This window comes from Artibeus jamaicensis, unplaced genomic scaffold (assembly GCF_021234435.1).
Source record: "Artibeus jamaicensis isolate MK-2021 breed Jamaican fruit bat unplaced genomic scaffold, CSHL_Jam_final contig_908, whole genome shotgun sequence".
Lineage (NCBI taxonomy): Eukaryota > Metazoa > Chordata > Mammalia > Chiroptera > Phyllostomidae > Artibeus > Artibeus jamaicensis.
The window spans coordinates 3,626,431-3,640,909 of record NW_026522009.1 but is presented as its reverse complement, the minus strand read 5'-3'; the positions used below and the strand labels follow the sequence as shown (position 1 = coordinate 3,640,909).

At 35.3% G+C, this 14,479-nt stretch overlaps 1 protein-coding gene across 16 annotated transcripts in view; it reads right to left on the bottom strand.

Moving 5' to 3' along the window:
• Positions 1-14,479, bottom strand: part of ADGRL3 (adhesion G protein-coupled receptor L3) — a 770,297-nt gene that overhangs the window by 87,994 nt on the left and 667,824 nt on the right. For all 16 annotated transcript variants that reach the window (XM_053655018.1, XM_053655016.1, XM_053655023.1 and 13 more), the window contains 2 exons: positions 5,075-5,284; positions 2,255-2,475 (listed from right to left, as the gene is read on the bottom strand). In XM_053655018.1, coding sequence (XP_053510993.1) covers positions 2,255-2,475; positions 5,075-5,284 — 431 coding nt within the window. The remainder of the gene's footprint in view (positions 1-2,254; positions 2,476-5,074; positions 5,285-14,479) is intronic.

Sequence of the window (14,479 nt, the reverse complement as noted above, 5' to 3'; positions counted from 1 at the left end):
TAATACAGTGAATGTTCTAAAAATGATTGAAGAGTGAATTTTATAGTATGTAAATTATATCAACAAAGATGTTATTTGTAAAAATCCTATGATCTATCTAATACCTCTTCCTTAAAATGTTTGAAGAGGCAACGCTAGATAATTTTTTATGTATTCCCAATCTGTTCCACAGTTGTCAGTGGAATCCACAAAATAAACCACAATTCACAATGTTAGATTTCAGAGTAATGACTATTAGTTACATTTAGACAAAGGGCTTTCTGCAACCTGTCACTGTACTCAAGAAGAATATTCAAAAGAAGCGAAATAGCCTTTGAATCATATACTTGTCTCCCTGCACCAGCATATATTCTATTTGAACTATCCCCGCAATAATTTTGGAGTCCTCTTCTTATTGTGTCCTCCTCGAGAATCATTTCTTGCAGGAAGTGAGCGGCTTCATCACCAGCATATTCAGGCTGCTGACTGATGGTGGAAAACTCATGAAATTTGGCCTATTAACTCCAAGAAAAATGGATATTACCTAACCTCACCTGAGCCTTCACTATTGCTTGGGCATCTTTTTCTTAATGTCTAATGAGCTCCTTAACACATTTTCTGTAGTGCTCATTTCAAAGCTTTCAAATCTCCTGTGCTGTCAAAATGACCTCACCTGACAACTCAGCAGAAGTCAGCATTTCCTCCTTGATGGAAAAGCTCTTCCACCTCAAAATTTACCTTACAGGGTGGGGCAAAGTGGGTTTACAGTTCTTTGTGTAGAAAATAATATTATAATTAAGAAATAATAGTGCAAAAATAAATTGTTTCATGGACTCACCACTGTAAACTTACTTCTGCCCCACCTTGTGTGTTCTCTCCACACTCACCTCAGGAGAGAGGGGGTATTTTACCATCTCAGAAACATCACAGTGTGGTAGAAACAAACATGGCTGGTTTCGTCACGCATCTGCCACTATTTAGCTCTATAGTCATAGGCAAGGCAATGAATACATCTGGAGTCGGTGCATAGTAAAGACATTTCAATAGTAAATCAAGGTTTTTCTCATCTTACATCCAATCTTAGGCCTTTCTACCCTTCTAGAAATATATATATATATATATATATATATATATATATATATATATATATAAAACAAATGAGTCATTTTTCTCTGTAGGATTCTCCTCCTATCAGCTTGATGCTTTGCAGACTAGATAAGCTCAGAGCTCCATTTTTTTCTTAATCCTTCTCTTATCTTGAGTTAATATTTTCACTATCTCTCAATCAAACTTCCTCAAGGTATAGATTATACTTGAACACTACTTTTTAGTGACTTATCTCCTTTCACACATTCTAATTTGGCCTTTGCTTCTAGCATTTTATCAAAATAGTTGTTGCAAAGGTCAAACGATTTTCCCTCAATGCTTACCTTATTGGAGTTAACTTTGACAGAAAACACTGTGGTTTTCAAACACCATCTTGAAACTTTCTTCTCACTGACCCCAATCTGGCAGTGTTCTTCCTAAGGCTCTGTTCACCTGTTCTCCTTCCTATTTTTATTTTCAATTTTCAATCTTCAATCTATGTCCTAACTGCGGCTCTTCAGCAGAGATCTATCTTGGTCACCTTTCTAATCTTGTCCTGTTGAATTTTTTATTCATTCTCAGGATGCCCAATATTATACTGAAGTGGATTACAGAACTAGTTTTCATGGAGCTCCTTAAAAGTATGCTAGACAGCACCAGATATGCCTCTCACCTATATAAAGTTACACTGACAAGGAAATGTATCACTATACCCCAATACCCACCTGGGGAAAGGAAAGGAAACACACAAATTCCCCATGCTCCTTTCTCCCTGTTAATGACTAATGAGCTCGCCAGGGACTAGAACTGACACCTCTGGAAGAAGAGAAGCTGTTAGTGTCCGGACAGCACTGTCCTCCGAAACAGTTTTAATTCCCATTCACCACATGCCTCAATACCCTGAAAAATATTAAAATAATCATCTCTCCCTAATTACTCAGGGTTATAATTAAGATAATGAAAAAGTGTGCTGCTTGAAAACAGCATCAGACTGAGTCTCAGTATTTCTCTTTTCTTTTTGTGTCATAACAAAAAGTACAACCATGAACTGAGTTACCCCATTTGGTTCTCCAGTTCCTTCATTAATTGCTGTGAAGTGATAAAAAGACCTTAGCTATCAGGGAAATTCTAAGCTTTTATTTCCAGTAGATTTAAAAGTGAGGGGGAAAAAAAGAGACTATCAACTCACACTTTATCTGTTCCATAGCTCCTATAGTCTACGGCAGCAGACACCGCCACAATGAGCGCCGGCATCCCGTAGCCGACCAGGTAGAAGTATTTCCTGCGTGAATGTTCACTCTCAAAGACCTCCACCAGCATGATGTAGAGCTGCACACCCTCCAGGAACATCCAGGTGAAGGCGGCCAGGAAGAAGAAATGCAGGAGGGCAGCAAAGACCGCGCAGGCAATCTAGGGGGAGGGGCAGACGATTTAGTCGAACAATTCCTCCATGAAATAGCATCAACTACCATAAAATGAAAATAAATATTTATCGAGACTTCAGTAAAAATATAGGTCTGCAAAAGAATAATCTGCATGAGATTCTTAAAATTCAGATGCTAAAACTTATTTAAATAAAACCTGTCTTTGAAAATTATATTGAACATTGTATTAATAATATTGAACATTGTATTAATAATGGCTGGTGGAGGATAACATAGCATTTGGAAAAAGGTTGAAGAGCCTGCTGACATTTATTGATGGGATTAGTCTAAAGATTTTACAAATAGATCTTGGGAATTTTTTTTCTTGATCATATCACGTGTTAATATATTAATTATTAGTAAATAAAAGAGAAATACTAAAAGAAAAGTTCTTAAAATGAAATAATTACAGTATTTTATAATAGATTGTTGATCCCTCATTCCTAATTCTAATTTATTTCTGCCCTGCCTTATTCCAGAAAGAATATAAGGTAGCATTGGAAAGTTCACGCTACATAGGCATAAAATTAGGTCTGATTAAAATACAGTGTTCCAGATGTGCTTTCTCTTTCAATTTTTTGTTATTGTGCTAAATATTGTTCTAGACAAGCTTGGTCAGAAAATGCAGCCAATAGTTTAAAACAGTGTGAACTATTTTGTTTGGCATATTTTATAATGTACTACAAGTTCCAGCTGACCATATATTAATTTTCTCATGTTAGTTCCTAAAATGCTTACTCCTTTGGGGGCATCTTCATTTCTTATAAAAAGTCTTAACTAAAATCTATAGCTCCTCCTGGAAAGGGGAGACAAATTTATAGGACTTATCAGCTTAGTATGGATTTTCAATGACCCTGTGATCCTTGAGAAATGAGATAAAAGAGGTCAATTTTTTTGGTTTTGAGAGATGATGGTGAGGGTAGGGGAGGAAGTCCAAGGTCAGAGGGCTAGAGAGAAAGCAGAGCCTGTGCACCATGTGATGCAGAAAAGGACACCTGTCCAACGGCGAGACTAAAGACAAGTTGGGTTGGCCGCACTCTACCCAAGGTTTTCATATCAAACATTGTCATTTATACTCTTGTCAGAATTAGTTTTGTAAAGTACGCAACACGTGGGTGTGTAACACCAGGAAACAAAAATGAGAGTAAGGTTGCTAAATGAAAAGAAAGAACATGCCGTTTGCATTGCTAATTAAAAAGAAAATAAAATGATTTCTTTCTGAAACATAAAACAGTTTTCCATTTCTTGTTTTTTAGTTAGAATTTAAACTACCAATTTTTATCAGAAGGTTTTACTTGTGGGGCAAAAGAAATGTGTACATTGCGTATTCATGTGTATGTGTTTATGGGAAAAGCTGTCTGTCACATTTGTATATGATAACCAATTAAAAGCATAATCAGCATAATTGTAGCCTTTACAGCCATTAATCATGAATGTGTAATCACAAACACAAATGCAACTGCATGTTTATTGTAAAGTACTCTATACATAAGGACACATACTAGAAAATAGCATTAAGTGAATGAATTATTCATTATGCCTACAAGACTTTTAAAAACGAAAGTTTTCATTTGCAATTTTAGACATGAGAACAAACTTTACTATGTGCTTGAATCTTAAATAAATATGAAGGGCTTCACAAAATTATAACTGGGCATGGTCTGTATAATATATTATCTATTATTTACATTTATGGCATCATTTTACTAAGAACAGTTAGCCAGTACTGTTACTTTTCTCTCTCTCTCTCTCCCTTCACCTCTCTCCTTCGCTTTGTATCTTTCTTAATGTGATTAAATGAAGGTAGCAATAATATTAAAGTATGAAGTTGGCACTTAAAGATGTGAGCAGAACTCGAATATAAATTACCAAACAAAATCTGGAAGAGTTATATATTGAAAAATTTACCTGCAGTTTGATCTGTTTTCCAAAACATGTCAATTAGAAAAGTTATTTAGGCATACAATTTTAATATCATATTCACAGTTTTTAAACAAAGCGTATTATAAACTTCAAAAATAACAATTATATATATTAGAAAAGATACTACTCCATTCCCCAAAATATTTTATTTAACTTTCTTAATATTCAGCTCTGTAAGTTTTTTTTTAAAGATTTTATTTATTTATCTTTAGAGGGGAAGGGAAGGAGAGAGGGAAAGAAATGTCAATGTATGGTTGCCTCTCATGTGTCCCCTGCTGGGAACTGGCCTGCAACCCAGGCATGTGCCTTGATGGGGAATTGAACCTCGATCTCTTGGTTCACAGGCCCAAGCTCAATCCACTGAGCCACACCAGCCAGGGCTATGGTGTTTTTTTTTAAAGAATAAAAAAATCTGATAAAGTTGCACAATTCTTTAAAAGTATTTATAAACACATTTCTGAGGAAATGTACATCCAACACATCCAAAACATTTGCTGCTGCTTTATGACAACGGAGCACGATGGGGGAGACTGAGTAAGATTTGAAAGTTAGTATCGGTCCTGCATAACTGGGAGAGAGGGTGTTTTCAAACTTGAGTACTGCCAGTACTGCACAGCTGGGGGTGGAGAAATTCTTTGCTCATATCAATGTAAGTTGCTTACTGGTTGGTCAGTTCGGTTGATCCCAATGAGGAAAAGCAGTTCTGCTACAAAGAGGCTGATGCAGAGGTTCTTATGGATGGTGTTACGGTCACTTTGGAGCCCACGGAAAAAGCAAAATGTGAAGATGCAAATCAGGAGACAAACAAGGGACAGCAAAATTCCAACCCACGTGATCACATCCAGAAGGAGGTCATGGACTGCATCACTGTGCTGGAAACACAACAGGAAAGCCATAAATTGCAAGTGTGCATAACCAATTATAAAGAGTTACAAGGGCCTGGATTCATGAAGTACAATTTTAATAATGTACTAAATATTCTCTACATACACAATTAATAAGATAATTACTTGGGTTTTCCAGTCCATAGGTAAAATATTTTATCCTTTCTCTGAGGGATTACACCCATTTGATACTCAGGATGTCAATAGTGTTTGCACCTTGAGTAGCTACATACATTTGCAGAATATAAATAGCTGAAGCAAATCCACTGAAATCTGGATAATGATTTCAAAAAAAATTTTTTAAGCCATATCACTTCTAGTCAATTTTTTTGACAAGTACTATTATGGAAATACTCCATTTAAAATTAAGCTATACACTTAGCATAGCTTCAGCTGTGGGAAAGATTTTTGAATGATTGGGAGATTTTTATAAAAATATAATTCTTTTGCCCTGTAAATACTTTGTCAGAGTTTCCAAGGTGGAGTTATAAAAGTATATTTTTGTAAAGAGACCAGTTAATTCTAACAGATAGCCACATATTCATACCATTTATTTAGTGGAAGATCTAAAAGAATGATAATTCTAACAGATAGCCACATATTCATACCATTTATTTAGTGGAAGATCTAAAAGAATGAGGATATACCTGGATTTACATTCATATTGAGTGGAGATCAGGAAGTTTGAACTGTGAAGTATTTTGCATGAATAAATCCTGTTATACATGGATTCAAAATAAGTCTTTAGAATTACTATATCTGATAACAGCATATAGAGCTAAGAAAAAGCTCAAGAAAAGTTCCGAATGAAACTGTGTGCTTTTTTTCCTGTCAAAGTAGTCATGTGAGCTCCATGCCTGCCATCTTCCTTGGTCTGTGCACTATCGTTTTTGTCCTGGGTCTAAGATTCAGACCTCGATTTCTGCCCCACAGATATGTGCCTCCACTCAAAACCACTTCCGTGAAGATTCAGAATGTACAGTGCACCAAGATGTTGGAGCAGAGTTGAGAAATCACCTGTAACTGTCCATTCCTCTTTTCTTTCTAGGTTTCTTGGAAACAACTAAACACCTAACTTCCATTACTAAGGGAATGAATAAACTAATAATGATTAATTTGTTCCAAAGAGTAGTAGAAAATCAGTATTCTGCATATCTATAGTGGGACACATGGATACTTCTCAAAAGTCTAATTTTTCAAAAAGATTTGATCTATTTATTTTTAGAGAAAGGGAAATATAAAGAGAATGAGGAAAACATTGATGTGAGAAACATCAATTGGTGCCTCTTGTACACACCCCGACAGGAGAAGGTGCTTCCCAGGGATGTGCCCTGACAACTGAACCAGCAACCTTCTGCTTTGTGACATACCACCCAACCAACTGAGCCACATGGGTCAGGGCCTAATATTTTATATTTTTAATAAAAAAAGATGTGTACAACATAATACTATCTATGTAAAATTATTAAAAGACATAAATCAATGGCATTGATTTTTATGGATATGTGCCTAAATACTAAAAGTATAACATACGCATGGGCAATTTTTCAGTAGAAAGTCAAAAGATGTGTTTCTAGTTGATGCCTTTTTAACTATGTAAATCATAAACACTGATTTTTAATTTAGGATGAGAATTACTATATTTAGTTGTTTTCTACAATGCCAACTTTCCCTAAATATACATAAATATCCAGGCTTTTCATTTTTATTTATTTTTATTCAAACATCACACTTTTACATTTTATACAAACCACATATAAAGAGTATTCTGCATGTGAAAATTCTTCTTACAACTGAGGTACCACGCTGTAACTTGAATCATAGCACTTCTCATATTGCCAGATATGACTTCACAGTTGTTATTTGATTAAAAAAAAACTCTGCTAGAACACTGTCAATGAAACAGTTTTGAAATATTCCTGCATAACTCTAGATATATTTCTCAGAAGGAGCCGAAATCATGAAAGAAAACCACACAAAATTTTGCTTTAACAGCTTTGTTCTCCAGGGGAAACCACTAAAGTAGTGTTGGGTCTCTGATAGCTTAAATTACTTCTACTATTTGAGAGCGGAGAGTGGTTAGTGCTACCTGGTTCCCCGAACAGAGGGCTATTTGCTCTCTGCTTTGACTCAAAGGAAAGATGCTGTGATTGAGTATCAAGCACCAACCTTCAGCACAGCAGTCTTCCGTAATGGGAAAAATCACAGGCATAATACATTCTCAAATGTATCCTAAAGACCTAAAATACTAAAAGGAAAGAGAAAAAAAATAGAAGCAAAAAATCCTGTACTTCTCTGGGTAGTCGCCTTATTAAAAATGTATTTACTTTATTTGGTACCTTCACAGGTCCTTCAAAAACCCCATGCAGAGTTATTAAGAGGAGAATGCCAGATGTTGAAACACCAGCACAAAAAGTACACAGCACTCAAAGAAAACAAAAAGTCTGGTGATTAGTTCACCTTTTAGACACTACTGTGTAGCTCCGAAAACACCAACATGTCGTGTCTGCTGCACTGTGACAGCAGCACTCGTTGGATACAGCCCACAACTAGAATTTTATCAGTAACATGAAGGGATAAGGACAATGGAGATGAAATACCAGTAAGAGCTATTAGTACAGCCTTCTTTATAATCTTCTGCCTCTGCCACCCTAGAACTTCCAGGGGAATCAAGCCATGTAAACAGCCAAACCCCCTTCAAGAGGATGGCCAACTGAATAAAACACCTAAGTATAGTTTTAACGATGTGCTCATGGACCAAGCACTCCTGCTTCCAAAGTTCTGCATTGCTGAGTCCCATGTAACTCAATCACCTGATACAAGAATTTTATACCATTATGTGCCTTGAGAACTTTTAAATCTTATACCTTGTTAATATATCCATGACTTAGTACTGAGTTTGACATATAAAATTTTTAATAAATATTTGTTTTTGAATGATTATAATAATCTCAGAACAAATCACTTAAAAAGAGCTGATCCTTCTTATGTCAGTATGGCTTTAGCATTCATTTAATTTTGACTGTTTAAAAAGGTATCAAAGATTATAGGTCCAAGACTGAGCCCTTCATCTTACCCTATTTCTCCACTCCCCACCCTCCCAAATCTGCTCTTCCCTCTGTTTTCTCTATTTCAGTAAATAGCAACTTCATTCTTTGAGGTGTTCTGGCCAAAAACTTAGGAGTCATAGTGATTCCCTTCTTTCACACACTATTATCAACCCATCAGCAAACCTTGTAGGTCCTGCCTTCTGATTCTGGCAGCCTTTCATCATCTCAATTGTACCAAACTAGTTTGAGCCACCTGATTTTTTTAGTAGCTTCCTAACTGATCTTTCTACTTTGACCCTCATATCCCCCTTCTACATTCATTAGAACAGTTTTTAAAGTGTATGTCATATAATATGACTCATTGATGAAAGCATCCAGTGTCTTCCATCCACCTCAATAAAAGTAAAAAAAAAGTCTTTATAGAGGTCAGAAAAGAACTATAAGATATGTATCCCTGTGTATCATTGTCTATTTCCCCCTTTATTCAGTTCATTTCACCCTCATTGGCCTGCTCTGTTCTTTGAATATGTCAAGCACATTCTAACCTCAGAGTTTTTGTACTTGAGTGCCCTTGGCCTCGAATACTTTTCTGAAAGATATCTGCATGGCTTACCTACTATCTTCAGTCCTTCCTTCAAAGGTCGGGTCACCTTCTCACAGAGGGTTTTCCTGATTCACTCTACCTAAAATTGTAAACATCTCTCCCCATTCTGATTCTCTATTATTCCTGAACTGTTTTTTTCTCCTTAGCACTTGCCTAGATTATATATTTTGTTGATACTTCTTATTTATTGTCCACTAGACATACCCTCTAAGAAAACAAGTTGTTTTACTGCCTCTGATTACCAATGTATCCCTAGTGTCTTAAAAAAATGTCTACCACAGTAGATAATTAATATGTTGATGGAATCAATCATTCTCTTTAATTATTCTTCTCTTCTACAATGGATTTAGATTATAAACTAGAAGTTGCATCATGATGTCATTGCACAGTTTTGGGAACTCTTTGGTTCTTTCTTCCATCACTTACTCTAAAATCTTGGCTCAAAATTTCAGAAAATTAGAACTGGAGAATGAAAGGGTTGTTACAACGTACTATCTTGTCAGACAATTATGACAATGGAGGTTACTTATGTATAGAAATAAGAGAACAATGAAGGTAGTCTTAGCATACACAGACATGAATTTAACCTTGTCATTCTAACTTTGAGTTGTTACCTTCAACAAACTACTCATCTATCAGAAGCCTCATATATTGAGAAATAAAATAACTCTCAGGCTTTAGGTTTCTGTGATGAGTAAGTAGGATAATATATATGAAGGTTAAAAAAATCTGTGCTTCTTTCCTTTGTAATCTGAAAATATTCTGGATTTCTTCATGTTTGATAGCAACCTTCATATAAATAATTAAAAGTCTGTATGAATGATACAAGATGAATCAGAAAAAGAATAACTATAATAAGAATAAATGTCAGTGTTATTTTAACTAAGGACAGAAAACATTATTCCAACTAACTGTTACTTATTTTCACTTTATAACATTGATGCTTAGTTAATGTGATTAATACTATTTGTGCTACAGGTAAGTTTAGACCTGTAAATACCCCAAACATATAAAGGAGGCAGATTTTAACTTTAGAAACTGAATTTCTCTTTAATTCTATACAACTTTTTTCATCACTTCTAAATAATAGAGGAGTCATTTTTACCTACATGTTCTTTCTTAAATTATAACAAAAAAGCAAATTAAGACAGATGTATATTTTAAAATGTTTCCATAGTCTGTATGATAGTCTAGTATAATTTGTTGCAAAGAATGCTTGGAAAGCTCACAAAAATAAAAATAAACCAAGAATTTTTTAAAATTAATTTAAGAGGAGATGGGGAAGTATGAGGGAATTTAAGATACTTTTAGGAAGTTCAATGATTCTATATTCTCTATAATAAAACTTTTTATTAAAGCAACATTTGTATTTTAGGCTTCCTACAAAGTTTCTATTTTTATATAAAATGCCAGGCATGTTGTAAAAACTACAGAAAATTTATGATTTTCCTTTTTTATTTTTAGCCCAAGGACTCTGCTTTGTCCCATTACTGTGGGTTACTGAGTAACGCAAACACCTCTTAAGGGTGAATGCCACATTGCGGGAAACAATACGGCTGAAACAATGATGTGTTCTAGTCACTCTGTCAATGAGAATATCTATAAACACATTAAATAAAACTAAGTCGAAATTCATGGAGTAGAAAAATGTGATATTTGCCTCATGATTTGAAAATAATCCAATCAGAGTATACTAAGTTTTTTTGTGCCAATGTTGATATTTCTAACTTTATTATCTAAGAAACAAGTCAGCAAACAGTATAGAGAATGAGATTTTGAAATGGTTTTCATTTAATTAATGGGACATAAAAATGCATGAATTAATTTTGAACACCTCTGGATGTTGTTTTCTTTTTTAAAAAATAATTTTAGAGAGTTGCACTTTCCAAACATTGCTTGAACATTTGTGTTGCTGCAGGTAGCAACCAGTAATGAGCAGCTGGAGGGAAGAATAAAGCAGGGCCCCCACCATTACAATCTAACAAATAAAGCAGGAGACTGGAAACAAAAGGAAGTCAGGCCTCACCAATTAACTCAGCAGCACTGAGCCAGGGCCAATAAGATCACCAGCTGATCTGAACATCACAACTGGGATAGCGTACGAGGAAGGGAGCCCTTGAGACTCTGTGCCGGGAAAGGGAGCCTGGGTAACAATTTCACTAACTAAACAAAGAGCCTTTACTAACAGAGAAAGAAAGCCTTTTTAGCTGTGCATTATTCCCAAGGTTTAGAAGGGAAAGAAAGAGGGAGAACCTAGAAGCTGCTAAAGGCATGTAACCCCTGAACCCCAATAGTTGGCATACTTCTATTATCTAGGTTCCTGCTTATAGCCCTGGCTCAAGTGTATAGAACAAACTTAATAACAAACTTACTAACAACTTTATGGCCTCTGTTCACAGGGCATTTAAACTAGCCAGGTGCCTGCTTGCAGCTTTGTCCTCGTGTTTCCTAAATAAACTTGCTATCTTACCTTATTTCCATGCTACATGTTTGTCTCTCGCTTGAATCCTTCTCTTGCAATCAAGTCAAGAACTGAGAAACAAGTTCCAGGGGGCCCCTGACTCAGACCTCTTCCAGATAACAATTACCCTGTGATAATTATTAACTCTTGACCAGTAATCATCAAGAACCTGTTTTATTATCTGCATAATATTATTTTAATGTTGAGTCAAATTCCTTAAAGCACACTAGTATGATTTTTAAATTGTCTCTTAAACATACCTTGTTCTGAAGTATTTGTAATATGGCTAAAGTGAGTTTTCTTTTTCTCTTTTGTAAACTTATGAACACTTGATTTGTTACTCATGTATCACATAAGCATTCAGGCATTGGTTTGAATCGCAAATTTCACTGAAGCCAGTAAAATTACGAAAGGTCTATGTTCTGACAAATGTGGTATGAACTCTGTGAAATCAGTTCTCAGGATTGCTCTAAGTCCTGGGAACCATGTCATCAGACACAAAGGTCAGCCCACAAATGCTTGGGAAAATAAAGAGCTCAATGATCTGAGGAAATTAGGATTTACTTTTTCAGAAGAGGATAAAGGTCAAAGTTGAATAACACTAAGGAGAAAAATATAACTGCATTTCTTATAATTTTTACAGTAAATAAACCAAAAGAACTCAGCAACAATTTTCAAATTTGTGTCAAATTGACAAAAACTCAATCTAAATCTTTTCAGGTGTGAACTGTTGGGAGAGAAACACCAGCAAAGTTAGGTCACATAAAAAACATTCATATTTAGTTGTCCTCTGGATTTAATAAAACACATGCAGCAAATCTCTTTGATATCAGAAGCACAGCACAACATACTCTAAGTTATTGAGATTTTAGTCGCTTTGAATTTTTTAGAAAATTGACTGTCACCACATCTGGTGAACCAGATCTGCAATATCCATAATGAAGGAAACAGAAAAGAAAATAGTAGAAAATGTGGATATTTAGTGTCTTGCAGTAGCTGAGAATTATACATTGATATAGGCAGGAGAAAACAATAAAGCTGATAAACCAAAAAATGATTAGTGATCAGTAAGAAATTTCTATAGGAAATGAACTGATTAAGCAAAGTAAGAATAAGATTTTAGGAGTATTTGGAGCCTCTTAAACATCATACATGTTCTTTGACCAGTCATTTTCTCATCTTTCCACCATTATTCCTCTCTCCCCACCCATCTGGTCAGTCCATTCCATGTTTCTGTGCCTTTGGCTCTATTTTGATGGTGAATTAATTTTGTTCATTAAATTCCTATTATAGGTAATATCATATGGCATTTGTCTTTCACCCACTGGCTTATTTCACTTAGCATAATATTCTCCAGTTACATCCATGCTATCACAAAAGGTAGGAGTTCCTTATTTCTTTCTACTGCTTAGTAATCCACTGTGTAAATGTACCACAGTTTTTTGATCCATTCATTTACTGATGGGCACTGAGGTTGCTTCTACCACTTGGCTATTGTAAATTGTGCTGCTATGATCATTGGGGTGCATAGATTCCTTTGAATTGGTGTTTCAGGGTTCTTAGGGTATAATTCCAGCAGGAGAATTGCCAAATTAAAAGGCAGTTCCATTTCTAGTTTTCAAGGAAAGCCCATAGTGTTTTCCACAGTGGCTGCACAAGTCTGCATTCCTAACAACATACTTGGGTTCCCTTTTCTGCACAACATCATTAGCACCTCTTGTTTGCTGACTTGTTAATGATGGCCACTCTAACTGGTGTGATGTGGTATTGCACTGTCACCTTCTATTAGGAGTACTTATTTATTTTATTAGCATATTCAACCCTATAAAGCACTATGATATGATAATATTATTTCCAATTTACATATGAAAAAACAGAAGCACAGAAAATAAGTAATTTTCCCAAGATTACTCAACTAGTATGCAGTAGATACAGAATTAGTGCTAGGCTGCCAACTGCCCAGGTTTGCTCAGAATGTCTTTGTTTCAGCAGTTAATTTTGTATCCTGGGATAGCCCTGTAGAAGAAACAAATTTCTAGCCCTCTAGAACAAATTTCAGAGATCAGAGATGGGCATAGAAGTTTAAAAGAAAAGTAAAAAAATCCATATGAGAAAACAGAGACTGGAAGCAACACTGTTTTTAGTGCCAATGGATGTAGTATCAATTATCCACCTTCCTTAGTGACTGCTGCTGTTTTTCACCCTGGCTATTAATGTAGGCAGTCATGCCTGCATTGGACATTCTCAGTAATGGATCATTTATTCTTGCACCAGTCTGTTGTGATCCTCAGTTCTTCTTTGACTTTGCATTAACTGTTGTGTTTTATGTCAAGACTGTGCTACTTTAATTTATAATACTGTGAATACTGTAGTCACATTTTCTAATAGCTTGATGAAACTAAGAATGATATAACATAATAAGGTGATAATACTGAAAAAGAAGGTGGACATGTTTTACTTTTAAGGACTCATGGAAGGACATACAAAACTTGATGAGAGAGATAACCAAAACGCAGCATACTGCACAACATGCAGAAGTGATTCTGGGGCCCTGCATGACATCGAAGGTTGTGTGAACATGCACAGGGAGGCTGAGTCTCACAAGTCTAGCATAAGACAGGCGGTTTTCGTAGAATCAGAAGTTTTTTTTTTTCTTATAATCTTCCCATAAAAGACACCAATGCTGAGTTGAAATTAATGGTTGTAGAATAAGCTTGAGTAGACCACAAGGATACACACACATTATTGCTTTGTTTCCTTGTGCACCAAAGTAAAGTCACTTTTCCTAATTCAGAGGATACAACTAAAATGTCTTGTGAATAAACAAAAGATTGAATTTTTGTAACCAATACTTTGGCTTCTTAAAATGTGGAACTGATTTTGGCAGATCTTTCTAAAGATCATGCTTTCTAAAGTATATCAATCAAGCAATGTGTTGAATCATAGCAAAGAATAATGTTGCCCTTAGTTCTTATGTATTTTAATTTGAAAAATGGAATTTCAAACCACCTTCTTGTTTTTTATAAAGATTTTCATGAAACGTCAGAAGACATAAAGAAACAAATTGA